The 20,815-nt window shown below is 34.8% G+C and overlaps 2 protein-coding genes across 8 annotated transcripts; one reads left to right on the forward strand and one right to left on the reverse strand.

Moving 5' to 3' along the window:
- Positions 1 to 1,408: 1,408 nt before the first annotated feature.
- On the reverse strand, positions 1,409 to 15,070 carry LOC147392272 (uncharacterized). 7 transcript variants are annotated; one of them, XM_086457525.1, is made up of 6 exons: positions 14,917 to 15,050; positions 12,765 to 12,843; positions 12,179 to 12,299; positions 4,225 to 4,300; positions 4,030 to 4,156; positions 1,409 to 2,064 (listed from the first exon to the last, which is right to left on the reverse strand). In XM_086457525.1, exons 3-6 carry the CDS (start codon positions 12,290 to 12,292, stop codon positions 1,875 to 1,877), a joined length of 507 nt encoding a protein of 168 aa, XP_086313651.1. In that variant the 5' UTR covers positions 12,293 to 12,299; positions 12,765 to 12,843; positions 14,917 to 15,050; the 3' UTR covers positions 1,409 to 1,874. The 7 variants fall into 7 exon arrangements, with proteins under 7 accessions (XP_086313651.1, XP_086313652.1, XP_086313653.1 ...); XM_086457526.1 differs by having other exon boundaries at positions 12,765 to 12,886; positions 14,917 to 15,024; XM_086457527.1 differs by having other exon boundaries at positions 12,765 to 12,854; positions 14,917 to 14,994.
- A 2,802-nt stretch (positions 15,071 to 17,872) lies between these two features.
- LOC147392273 (Phototropic-responsive NPH3 family protein) lies at positions 17,873 to 20,047 on the forward strand. Its single transcript, XM_086459163.1, has 3 exons — positions 17,873 to 17,901; positions 17,987 to 18,056; positions 18,384 to 20,047. Exons 1-3 carry the CDS (start codon positions 17,873 to 17,875, stop codon positions 19,944 to 19,946), a joined length of 1,662 nt encoding a protein of 553 aa, XP_086315289.1. The 3' UTR covers positions 19,947 to 20,047.
- Positions 20,048 to 20,815: the final 768 nt, after the last annotated feature.

Consider the following 20,815-nt stretch of genomic DNA (forward strand, 5'->3'; position numbering starts at 1 on the left):
TAAATTGGTGCAGTGTTAGTAAAAATTGGTGAGGCAATATCAAATCTTAAAAAATGTTATATAGATGAGTGTTAACTGTCTAACTACAAAGCCTTCACTTGGTGGACCTGGCATGAACACGAAACCATAGGTCTCTTTTCTCGGGATATACAATTACACATCTTTTATGAGTATGTGCACTTGTATATCCTGAGGAAAAAGATCTATGGATTTGTGTTTGTGCCACGTCGGTTGAGTATTGACCAAGTGAAGACTTTCTAGTTAGAAAATCATTATGCTATATTGATTCCAATAAAATCAGTTCAACTAGTCTTACTAAGAAAGGATTTCACCCTTTCTTAAAGGCCCTTATGCTCACCTGGTGCTAGGGTTACAACTTGGGTGGCTTGGAGGCTCAACCTGACCATCAAGTTAAAACTCATTAACCCAAGTTCAACTCAAGATTGAACTTCTAAAGTTGGGTTGAGCTCGGATTAATTCAAGTTAGGTAATTTTTTACGGATTAGATGGGTTGAGCGTCTAATTTCATTTTTGATCAACACATAAATTTTATTTTATATCTTAAAACAGAAATACAATATAAAAAATAAAACTACTAGTAAATAAATTTCCACACAAACTCCAAATCCATAAATTTTGTATTACAAAAATAAAATTTTCTTAATCTTACAAATATATTTAGAAAGAGAAAATTAATATTTTTTTTAAATAAATAAAAATATTTGTATATGAATATATAGCATCAGGTTCAACTTGAGTCGAGTTACCCAGAACCTCAACCCAAGCTTAACCTAAATTCAATTCGGATTGAGATTTCCTAGCCCAGGCTCAATTCATTTTCCATATAATTTAACTCAAGTTCGCCCATAAATCGGGTTGGACCTGAGTTAGCTTGCCCAAGTTGCAGCTCTACCTTGTGGCATCCAAAAACATGATCGGATAATTCAAGGTTGTAGAGAACAAAATTCTATGAACTTTCAAAAATATAAAAAACAATTTTTTTTTTATCTGAGTTTTTCCAAGAAATCTATTTTCGGCAAGAATTAGTTAAGTAATCTGATTCGAACTACCGATTTTCAGCAAGAATTGTATTCTAGAATCCAAACTAAATACCACCTTAGTGTTTTTATTCACCAAAGAGTAAGTAGTGTCGATTTTTGGTGTCTAGGATTTTTAGGGTCATGGAGAGATAGGCCAGATATTGATAAGGTGAGTGAACCCAAAAAATGCCATGTAATGGTCTTGATAATGGTACATTTCATCTTTATTCTTTTCTTTCCAATGGATGGAGAGACATTATAGGAATTTGTCATAGAATAATAGATGAGAGAGAGAAAGTTAGAGGAAAAGTGAAAGCAATTTTCATAATCTGATTCTAACAATCCAGTCAGAATATGAAATCAAAATCTAACAATCCGAACGAAATGGTCCCTTCATTAATCACAGTTCCAAAGCAAACTGGGATGATAAATCATGTGGAAGATTACACTACTAACGATGCAAAACAGGTCAAAGGGAGCCTAGGCATTAACTCACCTAAATACTCCAAATGCTATGGAATATTTATTTTATGAAACAGTAAATTGAACCAAAATTTGCCAAAAGTCCACAAAACATCGTCACCATGTTAGGCATAAAATTAATTTAAGAAATACAGGTTTATTTTTGGTGGGTAAGCTGAGATCGAACCCCATGTCCTAATGATTGAGATGCATTACATCGACGAACTGCTCTATGGGGTCAAGCTTGTTTTAAAGACAAACCCTGAGGACAATTCTCTCTGCTCTTTGTCTAGTACAAAAGTATATTAAATCTCCACAATAGATGTTCGCAAGTGTTCTCCTCACAACTTTGAGAGCTTCCCGTTTTATCGGTTAAGAATCTGTATCTGAATTTGACTCTGCATCTGAATTCAACTCAACGGGTCTAATTCTATTCAAATTGGCTTCTAGTGGGGGAAGACCATCATCATCACTTGAATTCAGTTCCTCAGCAATTTCGGAAGTTGGTATCTGAGGATGGCTATTTGAATCATTTGTGATTTCTGTTCTGAAAATTGTTGGCCTGCATTGGGTGTCAAACATAAGCAAGGGGAATAAAATAGCTGATAAAGAAACAGAAAACAAGCAAATGACAAATTGGTGAAGGCATGCTATTAGGTCTAGTTGATTACCGTTAAACATATTTGGGATAAAGGCACAAGATTACGATGATGATGACAATGAGTGGGTTCACTAAGCCAAGCTTACTTAGATTTGAGATGCCCGAGGCAAATAAGTATAGAAAAACTTAGCTTATTTAAAATTTTAAAAAAAGACTCCGACTTGCCGATTTTACTAGAACTTTGCTTGTTTGGTTTAGTTTTAAATCAGTCCTTGTACAACAACAATTATAAACCTCGAAAAGGAAAACAACACATTTCCCTTTCTTACCAGGTGTTGAGTGTATATTTTCCTCCACTCTCAAGTGTGTCATACCCCAATTAAGCCTCGTGACTCTCTTATATTCATAGTTCTCCCGCTCTCCAACAGATCGGTCTTTTAGAGCAGTTGGTTGGTTAACATGGTATCAGCACGCTAGGTTCATATAGGTCACGGGTTTGATTCTTTCCACCCCTACGGATGAGGGGAGTGTTCAGTGTATATTTTCCTCCACTCACAGGTGTGTCATACCCCAATTAAGCCCCATTACCCTCTTATATTCATAGTTCTCCCCCTCTCCAACAGATCGGTCTTTTAGAGCAATGGGTTGGTTAACATGGTATCAGAGCGCTACGTTCATATAGGTCACGGGTTCAATTCTTTCCACCCTTATAGGCGAGGGAGAGTGTTGAGTGTATATTTTCCTCCACTCTCGAAGTGTGTCATCCCTCTTATATTCATAGTTCTCCCCCTATCCAACAGATTGGACTTTTGGAGTAGTTGGTTGGTTAACACCAAGGCTTAGATTTTGGCATAGACCATTATTTTCATATTTCAAATAGATAATTGACACGCTCGAAAAATCTACCTTGGAATTTAACCAAATACTTCCAATTACAGATTTTAGCCAAATGAATACAAGTGGAGCATGATTTATAAACTCAATATCAAAAAAGACACAATAGAAGCTAGTCCAGATCAAGTGAGTTGGGACTTCGGAGTACTTCGATCTAGTCTATAATTAGAGTGTTAGCATAGTAGCATAGAATATGAGAAATGCCAATAGAACTAGTGATTGTAACTAGAGTACAAGTATGTAATATAAGAAACATTAGTAGGACCACAAATAATAAATCGAGTACTAGTATGTGGTCTGTGAAACATTAATAGGCCATGATTGTAACTAGAGTACTAGTACAAATCATTAAGAAATTTGGACTTGGGTTTACAACTTTATCAAGAACTAGAGAAATCTTCTTGTATAAATATAATTTTCAGTACTTGATTAAACTAAAGAAATGGTATGACATGTTTAGATCTACATTTTTTTTTGAATTGATTTTTAACCTATTATATGGCTAGTTACTTGCTGAGCTTTCAAGCTCATCCCATTCATAACTTACATTGGAAAGTGACCAATAGCAGTGAGCTAACGACCAGATGGAAAAGATTTAAAAGTTTAAAGGTATATCTACTTTAGGTTTTCTACATGTTTGGTACAATATAGTGGACTTTATGTAAGTAGAACAAACAGATTGCTATGGAATTATTTTAGTTGATGCTCTACATGATCAAGGAGTTGAGATTTTTAAATAAAGAGATGATATTTTATTATTGTTTTGAAAATCATTGAGTAGCTACGACCTCAAAATTGGGAAATTTCATATTCCACATGTTGGATCGTGTCAATTCAACTTGATTGATGTTCTTTCACAAATACCAGATTAATTTTTTTCAAGAAAAACCGAGCCGCAAACTAGAGATCATGATTTTTGAAACATGTGAAAAGCGAACACAAGTGAAGGTCATTTATGTTCATAGAAGGCACATTTGGTACTTCTAAAGTCATATTCCATATTAAACTAGTGGAATAGGAAAGAAAACAAACCATTCCAAAGATCCCTGAAGCTCACGAACTTGTTCGTGAAAGAGAACTTGTGTGACTATACAAGCCACCTTGCTACCAGATTCAAGAGCCATATCCCTCCCTCTTCCATCTACCACAACAAAGCTTCCTATAATGGCAAAGTGATAAACATCAAAAATTGAGATGACTGAGGCCGTAACATGATAAATCACAAACCTCGTTTTATCCACATGCTCTTTTGAAATTTGGCTGGAAATAGTGCAAGTGATTTCTCGCCTCCTGCATCCATTACCTAGAGAAATAGAGAAACACAACAAGAACAACTAAGAAAACATAACTACATAAACTATTAAACCTAAAAAAAACGTAACTACATAAGCTATTAAACCTAAATTATAAGACCTAAGAAACAAACTTAACTTATGGTAGTAAGATAATAAAAAAATTGAAAGTTTTTTCATACAAAATATACACAGAAAAAAACACTTTTTATAATTCACAAAACTTGCAAAACAAAGGTGAACCCAATTTAGAAGTTCTACTACTGTAACTATTAAGACCCAAACCAATGCTTCAAAAATACCTAGGCGTCAATGGAGTGAAAAGTTTAAGACTAAACCTAAGGATCGCAACATACCCCCACGCTTCAAGGCTAATGTCCTCGTTGCCTACTTTATGGCTAGCCCCCCAAGATCCTCGGCCTTTTTTCCAAGTACCAAGTACCCATTTCTCTTTTTGCAGTAGTCACCCCTTTCATACTAAGGGAAGTCCGTCCCCCACCCTTCTTTAAGGCCAATGTCTTCATTGCCCACTTTATAGAGTCCCTTGGACTTTTATCCAAGTACCAAATACCCCTTTATATTTTTGAAGAAGTCAACCCTACCCAGACAAATCACGATGGCCTACTATGATGGACCCCTTCCTTATCCCATACTATGGTGAGCCCCTCCCCCACCCATTTTTTAAAACCCCTTCTTCAAGGCCAACGTCCTCGTTGCCTACTTTATGGTGAGCACCCCGAGCCCCTTGGCCTTCTTTCCAAGTACTAGGTACCCCTTTCTCTTTTACCAAAAGTCACCCCTTCCCAGACTAATCACAATGGCCTACTATGATGGACCCTTTCCCACCCACCACCACCACCCCCTTCTTTTTTTTAGACCTTCTATATCCCATACTTTTGGACGAATCCTTTTTTTTTTTTTTTTTTCAGAACCCCTTTCATATCCCATACTATTGAGGTAACACTTTTATTTTTACATAATCACCTCTCCAGGACTCGAACCCTGGACGTGGGGGGTTGTTTCTGATACAAAATGTTAAGACCCAAATCAATGCTCCAAAAATAACTAGCGTCAATAGAGTGGAAAGTTTTAAGTCTTAACCTAAGAATCGTAACAGTAGTAACTAACAACTCAATTGTTGTGAACTAAGAATCTCAAAAACTATCCTACAACTACCAGAGAGATTATAGACTATGTTCAGGGAAAATAATAGCTTTGAATAGAAAGCAAGAACAAGAAGTGAGAAATTATAAACTATATATTTAACAGAGAGATTATAGACTATATTCAGGGAAAATAATAGCTTTGAATAGAAAGCAAGAACAAGAAGTGAGAAATTATAAACTATATATTTAATAGAAATAAGGATAAACTCACTTCGATGAGATTTGAGCCTTGAAGGGATATAACAAGCATCAAACTTTGACCTTCTTGAAGGGTTAGGGTTTGTTCTGTCACTACTCTCTTCAGATTCTTCCTTCCTCCTTTCATCGTGTTCCTTTATTGATGCAATGCAAGTATGTAACTCCACGAAACATAAACCTACTTAAACCATCCCTTTATCTAATATCTATCTATGTCTTTGCCACTAAGATTTAAAGGACCTTAATTAAGGGATTTCTTTCTAATTAATCCGTAAGTTTTAGGGTCTCTCTTAAGTTTATTTAGTAAAACTCCCTTTCTAATCAGTCCATGAACCCAATTTCCCACATTTCTCGCAATTGCATGCCTTAACCGTTTTCATCCCCCCCCCCCCAAAATATATATATATATATTTGGCTTACCAATCGAGTTTAGAGACTCCATTCTATCAGACAGAATTTAACAAGAAATAAGAATCAATTTTCAAGGGTTTTCTCAACTATTTTGAAGACTTGTAAAAACTTACTTTGTTTTTGGATGAAAATCGAACAAGAATGGTTCCTTTGGTTTGAGATCATCTAGAAAAGTTGTGATCTCATATTTTTAGTAGATTTTTTTAATGTATTTAAGTTGGAAAAACTCTAAAAAACGAAAATGGGAGGGTTTTACAGCTCAATAATAAAAGTTGTGAGTTTGACAATAAATAAAAAGTGGTGAGCTCGCCAATAATTACGTACCATTAAGAAATAAAATATTTACTAAATGGACCATTAAATTATCATCCAAAACTTAGGGATTATCTACAAAGAAATCCCTCTGTCGGAGTCCTTTTAAGTAATTTTCCCTTACCTTATTAATTAAAGAAGACGGAGTAGAAGTTGTTTGACACCAAAATTTGAATGACCAAAACTGCCCTTAGCATTTATTTTGGGCCTTTCTTGAAAATGGTTTCTTCTTTCTTGTTAAATTCTTTCCGACAGAATGGAGTCTCTAAACTTGATTGGTATGCCAAAAATCTGAATTTTTTTTTTGTGGGGAGGGGATGAAAACTATTAAGGCATGCATTCATGAGAAATGTTGGAAATTGGGTTCATGGACTCATTAGAAAGAAATTTCTACTAAATAGAGGTGGAGGCAAATATGTATTGAACACTCCCCCTCAAAACCTATATGAACCTAGCGCTCTGATACCACGCTAACCTCCCAACTGCTCCAAAAGAACGATCTATTGGAGAAGGGGAGAACTATGAATATAAGAGGGTCACGAGGCTTAACTGGGGTATGACACACTCGAGAGTGGAGGAAAATATACACTCAACACCTAGAAAGAAAGGGAAATGTGTTGTTTTCCATTTCGAAGTTTATAATTGTCGTCGTACAAGGACTGATTTAAAACTAAGCCAAACAAGCAAAGTTCTAGTAAAATCGGCAAGTCGAAGTCTTTTTTTTTAATTTTAAATAAGCTAAGTTTTTCTATCTTATTCTTGGCTTAGTGAACCCACTCATTGTCATCATCATCATAATCTTGTGCCTTCATCCCAAATATGTTTAATGGTAATCAACTAGACCTAATAGCATGCCTTCACCAATTTGTCATTTGCTTGTTTTCGGTTTCTTTATCAACTATCTTATTCCCCTTGCTTATCTTTGACACCCAATGCAGGTCAACAATTTTCAAAACAAAAATCACAAATGATTCAAATAGCCATCCTCAGATACCGACTTCTGAAATTGCTGAGGATCTGAATTCGAGTGATGATAATGGTCTTCCCCAACTAGAAGTCAATCTAAATAGAATCAGACCCGTTGAATTGAATTCAGATGCAAAGTAAAATTCAGATATAGATTCTTAACCAATAATTCGGGAAGCTCTCAAAGTTGTGAGGAGAACACTTATGAAAAGCTATTGTGGATATTTAATTTACTTTAGTACTAGAAAAAGAGTAGAGAGAATTGTCTTTTGGGTTTGTCTTTAAAACAGGCTTGACCCCAAAAGCAGTTCGTTGATGTAATGCATCTCAATCATTAAGACATTTCAATTTATGAATGGCACATCACTATTGGCCAACTCACAACTGTTATTATTGAGTTGTAAAACCCTCCCATTTTCATTTTTTGAGTTTCCAACTAAAATACATGAGAAAAATCTACTAAAAATATGAGATAACTTTTCTAGATGATTTCAAACCAAAGGAATCATTCTTGTTCAATTTTCATCCAAAAACAAAGTTTTAACATAAGTCTTCAAAATAGTTGAGAAAACCCTTGAAAATGGTTTCTTCTTTCTCGTTAAATTCTTTCCGACAAAATGGAATCTCTAAACTTGATTGGTACTCCAAAAATCTTTTTTTTTTTTTTTGGAGAAGGGGGGGGGGATGAAAACGGTTAAGGCATGCAATCGCGAGAAATGTGGGAAATTGGGTTCATGGACTGATTAAAAAGAAAGTTTTACTAAATAAACTTAAGAGAGACCCTAAAACTTATTTGTCAAGGTCCTTTAAATAATTTTCCTAATAGCAAAGACACAGATAGTATTAGATAGAGAGATGGTTTAAGTAGATTTATGTTTCGTGGAGTTACATATTTGCATTACATCAATCAAGGAACACGATAAAAGGATAAAGGAAGAATCTGAAGAGAGCAGCGACGGAAAAAACCGTAACCCTTCAAGAAGGTCAAAGTCAGATACTTGTTATATCCCTTCGAGGCTCAAATCTCATCGAAGTGAGTTTATCCTTATTTCCCCTAAATATATAGTCTATAATTTCGCACTTCTTATTCTTGCTTCCTATTCAAAGCTATTATTTTCCCTGAATATAATCTATAATCTCTCTTGTAGGTGTAAGATGGCTTTTGAGTCTTCACAGTTCACAATAATTGGGTTGTTAGTAGTTATTGTTACGATTCTTAGATTAAAACTTAAACTTTCCACTCCATTGACACTAGTTATTTTTGGGAGCATTAATTTGGGTCTTAACATTTTGTATCAGAAACAACCCCACGTCCAGGTTTCGAGTTATGGGGAGGTGATTATGTAAAAATAAAAGTGCCACCTCCGTAGTATGGGATATGAAAGGGGTTGTGAAGAAACAAAAAAAAAAAAAAAAGATTCGTCCAAAAGTATGGGATATAGAAAGGGTTCTAAAAAACAGAAGGGGTGGTGGTGGTGGGTGTGAATGAATCCGTCATAGTAGGCCACTGTGATTAGTCTGGGAAGGGGTGACTTTTGGTAAAAGAGAAAGGGGTACCTAGTACTTGGAAAGAAGGCCAAGGGAATCGGGGAGCTCACTATAAAGTGGGCAATAAAGATGTTGGCTTTGAAGAAGGGGTTCTAAAAAGTGGGCAAGGGAGTGGCTCACCATAGTATGGGATATGGAAGGGGCCCATCATCGTGATTAGTCTAGGTAGGGTCGACTTTTGCAAAAAAAGAAAGGGGCACTTGGTACTTGGAAAAAAGGCCAAGAGACTCCATAAAGTAGGGCAACGAAGACATTGACCTTGGAAAAGGGGTTCTAAAAATAAGGACGGGGAAGTGGCTTCCCACAACATTGGATATTGCAATGGTTTGTCATAGTAGGCCACTGTGATTAGTTTGGGAAGGGGCGACTTCTGCAAAAAGAGAAACGGGTACCTAGTACTTGGAAAAAAGGCCAAAGATCTTGGGTGGCTCGCCATAAAGGGGGCAACAAGGACATTGGCCTTGAAGCGTGGGGGCATGTTGCAATCCTTAGGCTTAGTCTTAAACTTTCCACTCTTTGACGCCTAGGTATTTTTGGAGCATTGATTTGGGTCTTAACAGTTACAATAGTAGAACTTCTGAATTGGGTTCACCTTTGTTTTGCAAGTTTTGTGAATTATAAAAAGTGTTTTATTCTGTGTATATTTTGTACGAAAAAGGTTTCAATTTTTTTTATATCTTACCACCATAAGTTAAGTTTATTTCTCAGGTCTTATAATTTAGGTTTAATAGCTTATCTAGTTATGTTTTCTTAGTTGTTCTTGTTGTATTTCTCTATTTCTCTAGGTAATGGATGCAGGAGGCAAGAAATCACTTGCACTATTTCCAGCCAAATTTCAAAAGAGCATGTGGATAAAACGAGATTTGTGCTTTATCATGTAACGGCCTCAGTCATCCCAATTTTTTATGTTTATCACTTTGTCATTATAGGAAGCTTTGTTGTGGTAGATGGAAGAGGGAGGGATATGGTTCTTAAATCTGGTAGCAAAGTGGCTTGTATAGTCACACAAGTTCTCTTTCACGAACAAGTTTGTGAGCTTCAGGGATCTTTGGAATGGTTTGTTTTCTTTCTTGTTCACTAGTTTAATATGGAATATGATTTTAAAAGTACCAAATGTGCCTTCTATGAACATAAATGACCTTCACTTGTGTTTCGCTTTTCACATGTTTCAAAAATCATGACCTCTAGTTTGCGGTTCGACTTTTCTTGAAAAAAATTAATCTAGTATTTGTGAATGGACATCAATCAAGTTGCATTGACACGATCCAACATGTGGAATATGAAATTTGCCAAGTTTGAGGTCATAGCTACTCAATGATTTCAAAACAATAATAAAATATCATCTGTTTATTTAAGAATCTCAACTCCTTGATCATGTAGAGCATCAACTAAAATAATTCCATAGCAATCTGTTTGTTCTACTTAACATAAAGTCCACTATATTGTACCAAACATGTAGAAAACCTAAAGTAGATATACCTTTAAACTTTTAAATCTTTTCCTTCTAATCGTTAGCTCGCTGCTATTGGTCACTCTCCAATGTAAGCTATGAATGGGATGAGCTTGAAAGCTCAGCAAGCAACTAGCCATATAATAGGTTAAAAATCAATTTAAAAAGAAGGAGAAACTCACTTCGATGAGATTTGAGCCTCGAAAGGATATAACAAGCATCAAACTTTGATCTTCTTGAAAGATTACGATTTTTTCCGTCGCTGTTTTCTTCAAATGCTTCCTTCCTCCTTTCATTGTGTTCTTTGATTGATGCAATGCAATTATGTAACTCCACGAAACATAAACCTACTTAAACCATCTCTCTATCTAATATTTATCTGTGTCTTTGCCATTAGGAAAATAATTTAAAGGACCTTGACAAAGGGATTTATTTCTAATTAATCCCTAAGTTTTAGGGCCTCTCTTAAGTTTATTTAGTAAAACTTTCTTTCTAACCAGTCCATGAACCCAATTTCTCACGTTTGCATGCCTTAACCTTTTTCATCCCCTCTCCCCCCAAAAAAAATTAGATTTTAGCATACCAATCGAGTTTAGAGACTTCATTCTGTCGGAAAGAATTTAACAAGAAAGAAGAATCCATTTTCAAGGGTTTTCTCAACTATTTTGAAAACTTGTAAAAACTTACCTTGTTTTTGGATGAAAATCAAACAAGAATGGTTCCTTTGGTTTGAAATCATCTAGACAAATTGTTATCTCATATTTTTAGTAGATTTTTTCATGTATTTTAGTTGGAAAAACTCAAAAAATGAAAATGGGAAGGTTTACAACTCAACAATAAAATTTGTGAGTTTGACAATAAATAAAAAGTGATGAGCTCGCCGATAATGACGTACCATTAAGAAATAAAAAATTTACTAAATGGACAATCAAATTATCATCCAAAACTTAGGAAATATCTACAAAGAAATCCTTCCGTCAGGGTCCATGTAAGTAATTTTCCTTAACATTAATAATAAGAGAAAGCGGAGTAGAAGTGGTTTAACACTAAAATTTGAATGAACAAAACTGCCCTTCGCATTTATATTTAAAATTATAGAACTGGTATTGGCACCCCAACTTTCAATTATTACTAGGGTTGTAAACGAATACTAATTGAATCGGATGTGGTCATATCATATACAATGGTGAGCCCCTTCCATATCCCATACTATGATGAGCCCCTCCCTTGCCCATTTTTTAGAATCCCTTCTTCAAGGCCAACATCTTTGTTGCCCACTTTATAGTGAGCGCCCCGAACCCCTTGGCCTTTTTTCCAAGTACTAGGTACACCGTTCTCTTTTTCCATAAGTCAACCCTTCCCAAACTAATCATGGTGGCCTACTATGACGGACCCATTCTCACCCACCACCACCACCCCCTTCTTTATGTTAGAACCCCTTCTATATCCCATACTTTTGGACGAATCCTTTTTTTTCTTCAGAACCCCTATCATATCCCATACTATAGAGGAGGCACTTTTATTTTTACATAATCACCTCCTCATAACTTGAACCCTGGACGTGGGGTTGTTTCTGATACCAAATGTTAAGACCCAAATCAATGCCCCAAAAATAGCTAGGGTCAATGGAGTGCAAAGTTGAAGTCTTAACCTAAGAATCGTAATAGTAACAACTAACAACCCAATTGTTGTGAGCTGTGAAGACTCAAAGGCCATCTTACAACTACCAGAGAGATTATACATTATATTCAGGGAAAATAATAGCTTTGAATAAGAAGCAAGAACAACAAGTGAAAAATTATAGACTATATATTTAGGGGAAATAAGGAGAAACTCACCTCGATGAGATTTGAGCCTCGAAGGGATTTAACAAGCATCAGACTTTGACCTTCTTGAAGGGTTATGGTTTTTTCCGTCGCTGCTCTCTTCAGATTCTTCCTTCCTCCTTTCATCGTGTTCCTTGATTGATACAATGCAAGTATGTAACTCCACAAATAATAATAGGTATCCAATCGGATAGTGCTATATCCGAATTCGAATCCGAAAAAAAATAATGATATCCGAATTCAAATTCAAATTCGAATCAGATATCACTAACAAACATTCAAATTCGAATTTGAAAAATATATCGGATATCCGATCCGATGAAAAATCCTACAAAATACCATCATCCTCAATATGTAAAAGAACAAATTGATTTTCTTAATTCTTTTTCAACTTCAAAAGTCGTAATCTTCCACCTATTTCAGTATTAAAATCGAATAAAATGGGGTTTTACTTTGTATATGTGTGTGTGTGTCTGTGTGAGAGAAAGAGAGAGAGGAAGTATCTTTGGATGCTCGTCGGCCGGAAAAGACGGTGGTTATGAAGCTCGCACAGTCGAAAAAATAGGATTTTACCGAGAGAGAGAGAGAGAATATATACCTGGATGCTCGCCGGCCGGAGAAGATGGTGGGTACGGAGCTCGCACAGTCGAAAATCACCCTTACCGTTACTTCGACGACTGGTTATTCACTTCTTGCGTTTTAGGTTGAAAGAATATAAAGCTTTAAAAGTAAAGTTTTGTTGTATAACACCACCATATATATATATATATATATACATAAAAGTTTTATTGTAAAACATGAATGATAGGAGCGGTTCAAGGGCCATATGTAAAAACATATGAAAAAATAATGATTTTTCAAAATATGGGTTAGAGGTTTTGGATTGAGCTGATTTTTTGCAAGGATGGTTACCATTATGAGAAGATCATCCTCACAAAAAATCAGCTCAATCAGAAATTTTAAAATCCATCAAAAGTGATTTACAAATTAGTGACAAAAATTGGCAAAAAATCGACGGTCTACATTCTATATCACTTTTAATGGGGTTAGAAGTTTCAGATTGGACTGATTTTTTTTTTTTTCGGATGATCTTCCCATCATAGAGATCATCCTTACAAAAAATCAGCTCAATCCGAAATTTCTAATCCATATTTTAAAATTTTATTAATGTTACATTGTTTTTACATATGTTTTTTCATATATATATATATATATATGGGTCCCGTTCCCCACCCTAAGCTTTACCCGCACTTTAACAAATGTGTTTTGTCCTACATGGGTTAGAAGTTTTGGAATTGGTTGATTTTTGGTGAGGGTGATCTCTATGGTGAGGAGATCATCCTCACGAAAAATCAGCTCATTACAAAACTTCCAACCCCATCAAAAATGGTTTACAAAAAATGGACGGTCCATGATTTTTCAACTTGTAAATATGGGGTTAAAAATTTCGGAATGGGCTGATTTTTGATGAGGATGATCTTCTAATCATAGAGATCATCCTCACCAAAAATCAGCCCATTTCAAAACTTCTAACCCATGTAGGACAAAACACATTTGTTAAAGTGTAGGGTAAAGCTTAGAGTGTTGAACATTTCCCTATATATATATTATATTGAAGAGGATATTATCGAATCGGATTTCGCAACATCTAAATTCGAATTCAAAATTCATTCGAATTTTAAAATAACATATGAATCCGAATTTGATATTCGAAAATTTTGGATAATATTTGATTTTTCTAATTCGGATTTCGACTATCCATTGACACTCCTAAAAAAGACCTTGACAAAGGGAGTTCTTTCTAATTAATCCCTAAGCTTTAGGGCCTCTCTTAAGTCTATTTAGTAAAATTTTCTTTCTAATCAGTCTATGAACCCAATTTCTCACATCGTGATTGCATGCCTTAACCATTTTCATCCCCAAAAATAAAAATTAGATTTTTAGCATTCCAATTGAGTTTCAAGACTCCATTTTGTCGGAAAGAATTTAACAACAAAAAAAAAAAAAAAACCATTTTCAATGGTTTTCTCAACTATTTTGAAGACTTATATAAAAACTTACTTTGTTTTTGAATGAAAATCGAACAAGAATGGTTCTTTGGTTTGAAATCATCTAGACAAGTTGTTATCTCATATTTTAGTAGATTTTATCATGTATTTTAGTTGGAAAAACTCAAAAAATAAATATGGGTGAATTTTACAACTTAACAATAAAAGTTGTGAGTTTGACAATGAATAAAAAGTGGTGAGCACCCCAACTTTCAATTATTACGAGGGCTGCAAACGGAGACTAATTGAATCGAATGTGGTGATATCCAAATTCGAATTCGAAATTTTTTTACAACATTTGAATTCAAATCCGAAATCCAATGGATCTTATGAATCAAGATTCGAATTTGGATTCGAAAAATATATCAGATATCCGATAAAAATCCTACAAAAATTAAATTCGATCTATACCATTATCTTCAATCTGTTAAAAAAAAAAAATCGATTTTCCTATTCTTTTCAACTTCAAAAGTTGTAGTCTTCAACCTATTTCAACCTTTGGAATCAAATAATATTTTATTTTTGAGAAAAAAAATGATGAAAAATTCAAGCAAAACATCAAGTATTTTTTACATCAACGTTGAAGATATGGATTTTCAATAAACAAATTAAGATTCTCTTGTTTTGAGGTTGAAGCCAACAAATTTTGAAGGGAAAAAATAGGGTTTTACTTTAAGAAAGTGAGAGAGAGAGAGAATCTACTTGGATACTCGCTGGCCGGAGAAGATGGTGGTTATGGAGCTCAAATAGTCGAAACCAACCCTTTAGCTAGTTTTGCGTTTTAGGTTGAGAGAGAAGATAAAAATATATGAAAGCAAATTAAGTTTCGTTGCATACCATGAATACATAAGACCATATATATAAGTTTTGTTGTGTAACAGGAATATATAACAGATATATTTAAATCAAAACGGATATTATCAAATCGGATATCGCAACATCCAAATTTGTATCTGAAACTCATTTGAATCTTAAAATAACATCTAAATTTGAATCCGATATCCGAAAAATTCAAATAATATCTAATTTTTCAAATTGAATTTGGATCCTGATTTTTCAATATCCATTGATGAGCGTAATTATTACAACAGCCCAATTAAAAATAAAGAAAATAAGGGAATGATTGAGAATAACTAGAAGTTGGAGTGCCAACAAAATCTTTTTGGTATTTTTTGATAGATTTTTATTATCAAATCATAGTGGATATTATCAAATCTGATTTCACAACATCCGAAATTGTATCCTAAACTCATTCGAATCTTAAAATAACATTCGAATTCGAATCCGATATCCGAAAAATTTGAATGATATCCGATTTTTTTAATCGAATTCGAATCCGGATTTTTGCATATACATTGACAAGTGTAACTATTACAGCTCAACTAAAAATGAAGAAACTAAGGGAATGATTGAGAATAAGTAGAAGTTGGAGTGCCAATAAAAGCTCTTTGGTATTTTTTTGATATATTTTTATTATCAAATCAGTGTGGATATTATCAAATTGGATTTCGCAACATCCGAATTTGTATCCAAAACTCATTTAAATCTTAAAATAACATCCGAATTCAAATCCGATATCTAAAAAATTCAAATAATATTTGATTTTTCGAATCGAATTTAGATCCAGATTTTTGAATATCAATTGACAAGCGTAATTATTACAGCCCAATTAAAAATAAAGAAAATAAGGGAAAGATTGAGAATAAGTAGAAGTTGGGGTACCAATAAAAGCTGTTTGGTATTTTTGATAGATTTTTATTATCAAATCAGAGCAGATATTATCAAATTGGATTTTGCAACATCCGAATTTGTATCCAAAACCTATTTGAATCTTAAAACAACATCCAAATTCGAATCCAATTTTTTGAATCGAATTCAGATCCGGATTTTTTAATATCCATTGACAAGTGTAATTATTATAGCCCAATTAAAAATAAAGAAAATAAGGGAATGATTGAGAGCAAGTAAAAGTTGGGGTGCCAATAAAAGCTCTTTGGTATTTTTTGATAGATTTTTATTTTTTAGTTTTAGGATTTTATATGAGCCTAATCATAATCGCAAACAACTACTAAAATTATTTGAACAAGTGTTATAATGTTTTGTATATAATTTGAGTCAAACCTTTTAATGTTTGAAGAGTGTGTTTTAATCCCTAATTTGGATATAAAATAATTGAAGAAATTGAGGTGTAATGATGGCAGCTCTTTAAATTTAATATAAGAGGGTCATTTTGTTCAAAAACAAGAAAATTGCAACCCATGCCTCTATTATCACATTTAGTTTTCAAAATTACAAAATTAACTTTTTTTACCATGTAAACTTTAGAAGCCCTTCAATCAATATTTTAAATTACAAATAAGTCATTTTGATATATGTGCATTGTACATGTCATCTTCTACTTCTATATGATAAAACAAGACGTTCGCTGGTATTAAGTCATTGCTTGTTGGTTGTTACTTGCTGACTAGGGTTGGCAGCTAAATTCAGTCTTCGAGACCTGCGAGTGGAGTGCATAAGCCCTTTAGAGAGAGGGGCGAGCTTGACGAGACAGGGGCGAATGAGCAAGTAGGGGGCGGCAACTAAAGAGGTAGCGAGCCCTAGAAGAAAAAGCCGCAATTGCAGGAATAGGTTCGACTCTCTTTCATTTTGGTTATGGAAAGTGAAAGTCGTTTCGTTTAGTACGAGATCGCTTCACACCTCGCGGTGCTTACACCTCTCGCCTATCTAAGTTCTGTTCAAAAACCTCGTACGAGAACTTGTATAGAGAAGGATTTCCCGCGGCGCAGCAGTTCTTCCATACCAACTTAGCTGCCCGATGCTCATCATGAATTTTGAGGAAAATTTTAACTTTATTTCTTTTAAAAAAATACTCCTCCGAACTCCAACTTTATTGTTTCTTCTCTTCTACCCCTCAACTCAAAAGAGGATGCTCATGCCAATAGACCAAAAGTGATTATGTAAAGTAGCATATATCATTATGTGAAAGTGTCCAACAAAATTTGATGGTAGAAATGTCATAAAAAAATAAATAAATAAATAAACTAGAAGCTAAAATAAATTAAATTAAAATAAAAGATTTGATAATAAAAATTCTATTGAAGTTTCAACAATATCTCCTCTAGAAAAGAATGTTTCGAATAGGATCACCAAATGGATAGTTGAAATTCACTCGATTTGGATGTTTGTTTTATCATCTTCAATATCCATGTTACAGTTAGGGTTCTGTAATAGGTACCCATTTAACTAGATGCGAAATTGAAAACCCTAGTTCTGATTATTTTTTGGAGTCAATTAGAGTCGGATCTGAAATGGAACTAAACTAATAGGAATCGGAATCGTTAGGTTCTATTTTATGGGTACCTACAACTCTTTAAGTTTTTTAATATTTTAAAATAAATACATTTTACAATCCAGAAAAATAGGCCTCGTTCCCCTGTTTTTATTGAAACAAAAAAGAGGAGAGAGAAAGCCCCGGTCCAACCATCGGTCTGGCCCGGTTTTTAAAACACTAATCCGGAAAAGCTAATTCAAAATTTCAAACTGAATCAGTCATCCAAAGTTGTTAGGTTTCTAACAAAACAAATTCCTTAAAATCTCATCTCTCACTCTCCAAATCCATAACAAACAATAACACAACCACCATTACATTTTCAACAAAATGGCCATTAAAGAAACCAAAGACTCTTGGTAATTAAACCTCTCTCTCTCTCTCTCTCTCTCTCTCTCTCTCACACACACACACACACATACTCACTTACGTCTTTGTTTTCAGGTTTTCTAAATCTATAACTCCATCAGATGTCCATCTACACGTGCATGGAAGGACCTACTATTTAAACAGAGTAAGAATAAAACTTCCAATACCACCCCCTTCAAATTATTTATTTATTTATTAGTCCCTAAAAGGCTAAAACAAAGAAACAATGTAATAAGTAGTAGTTTTAGAGAGGTTGATGATGAGAAGTTAAGAACACATATACATATGATCTTTGATACCAAGACACAACAAGAATAGAATACAAAATTGGACTGATACAAGCATCGAATCGACAACATTCACACTTAAAAATCGATATTTTCAAGTATCGTAGAACATAATCTATCTGATTTCATGTTATTTGGGTTCTCTTGACTTGACATTTTTGTTCATTTAATTTTTTCTTGTATAGAAACTTGTCGTTGAAAGATCGGGAAAGCTAGCAATCTTACTCCAAAATGAAGAAACACTATCTTATTCTCTCCCAGACATACCTGGTGATTCGAAAACCTTTGAGCTTGTCATGAGGTTCTTCTATGGGTTTGAACCCGACATGTCGGCCGACAATGTTGTTCCCCTCATTTGCATTGCATACTACCTAGAGATGACTGAAAACCACAGTCCCAATAACCTCTTAAATAAGACTCTCAACTTCTTTCACCATAAAGTTTGCCTACTTTGGAACGACTCCGTTAAGGCTTTGCAAACTACAGAACATGTTTTTCAACAAGCGATGTATCTAGGCTTGGTTGATATTTGCTTGGATTCCCTTGTTGGAAAGGCCCTTATCGATCCCCGAATCCTTGGAGAACCAATTGAGAATCCTACCAACGAAGATGATGGCAATGACGATAAATACATGCCGAATGCAAGGAGAAGACTCTTTGTTATGGACTGGAAATCGGAAGATTTAACCAATTTAACTCTCCGACTTTACAAGCTCACGATGTCAAAGATGATTAAAGCTGGAGTTCGGACAGAATATGTGATTGGGTCTCTTCTACGATACACGAAGAAGTGGACTCATGTCAGGATTGAAGGAGGTGAAGATGATGAGTTGGTTTGTAAGAAGAGCTACCAAAGAGAGGTTATTGAAACAATGGTGAAGCTTTTGCCTGATGAGACAAGACTCCTTCCTTGCAAGTTATTGCTCGAAATGCTCCAAACCGCAATTGCCTTGCAAGCCAGCTTGAATTGTAGATACGACCTCGAGATCAGGATAGGAAGACAACTAACCGAAGCCAGTGCTGAAGATCTATTGATACCTTCTCAAGGTTATGCTAAGGAAGTGCAATACGATACCGAATGTGTGAAGAGGATTTTGAAGGCATTCTATGCCAATTACACTTCTTCGGACAATTCGGGATTGATTATAGTTGCAGAGCTAATAGAAGAGTTCTTAGCCAAGGTAGCGAGCGATGTAGATATGAAGAAGGATATGTTTATATCCTTAGCAGAAATGTTGGTTGCAACGTCGATTGCAACGAAACGAGGCTCAGATGGAATATATCACGCTATTGATATTTACTTGGATAAGCACAGCTACCTTACAGAGTCGGAGAAGGAGGAAGTGTGTCGGATGTTGGATTGCCAGAAAATGACACAAGAAGCATGCACTCATGCTGCACAGAACAAGCGATTGCCATTACGGGTGGTGGTGCAGGCATTGTTTGTGGGTCAGTTGCATTTAAGAGAGACGATCGTTAGTAGGATCGAGGATTCTCGTGATGGGTCAGAGATGGTGATGACGGATGGTGGTGAGGGTGAGGAAGTGATGAGGATTGAGATGGAGAGAATGGATAATAGGGTGATGGAGTTGGAGAAAGAGTGCTCTAAAATGAAGAGACAGACAAGGAAAGATGGTAGAAAAGGGGGAATGTGGATGCAATTGAAGAGGAAGTTTGGGTGCATAAGTAGTATGCATGATGACTATAATTGTCCAGTAAAGAAGAAAGTGCATCCAAGAAGGAATTAATGGAGTCTAATATGTTGATTGTTTCATCTGTGCCCCCGGTCTAATTACTCCAATACTCTCCATGTAACGATTTGACATTCGAAGAGCAAAGTAGTGATCATCCTATCATTTTATGAATATTGAATTGAATTCTTTCCCTCTTCGAGCAATCTTTTTGGTAAGTAAGATGATATCCAGATTTATATTCATCGTGTGTCCTTAGAAAAGTAGATGAAAATTAGTAGATCAAAATCATATCACATTTTCAAATGAATCGACACTTTTCTTCTTCTTTGATGATTAAATGCTTCATATGCCAAAAAATTTACACAGAAGGTAGGTTTGTTACATGAGATTCTAAAACTACAAAAGAAATTCCTTGATCTCCTCAAGAGGGCACAAAATTATATATTTTTCTTCCACTTTGGAGCCACAATAACTTTAAATCGTTGTTCTCATTTTGTTTTATCTCAAGAATAAAAATATTTATAAGTCCAAGCACAACTGTTTTTTGGCTTTTCATTGCAAAATCCATTTCTCTCTCAAAAAAGATTTCAAGAAGATGAATGAAACAATCGATGGTAGTGAGAATATCAGCTCATATTCCACAATTAATTTCTTTTTCACTAAATCATTTTTTGGAAAGAATACCCAAAGGAGAATCCAATAATCTAGTTCTCACAATCCTTAATCAGAATCTGAAATCAAAGATTATCAATTCGAAGCCAAGTTCCACTTATTGCAACTTCACTTAATAGAAGAGCATTGCAACAAATCACAAGTATTAAGATGAAAACCTACAGTATCAGGGCAATGAAAAGTAAAGACAAACCATAAATGAGATCCAAGCTGTATAATGCCACCAGTAAATGCCACAAACAAAACCAAAT

This window comes from Akebia trifoliata, chromosome 11, assembly GCF_017979445.1.
Source record: "Akebia trifoliata isolate Shusen 1 chromosome 11, ASM1797944v1, whole genome shotgun sequence".
In the NCBI taxonomy this organism is placed as follows: domain Eukaryota; kingdom Viridiplantae; phylum Streptophyta; class Magnoliopsida; order Ranunculales; family Lardizabalaceae; genus Akebia; species Akebia trifoliata.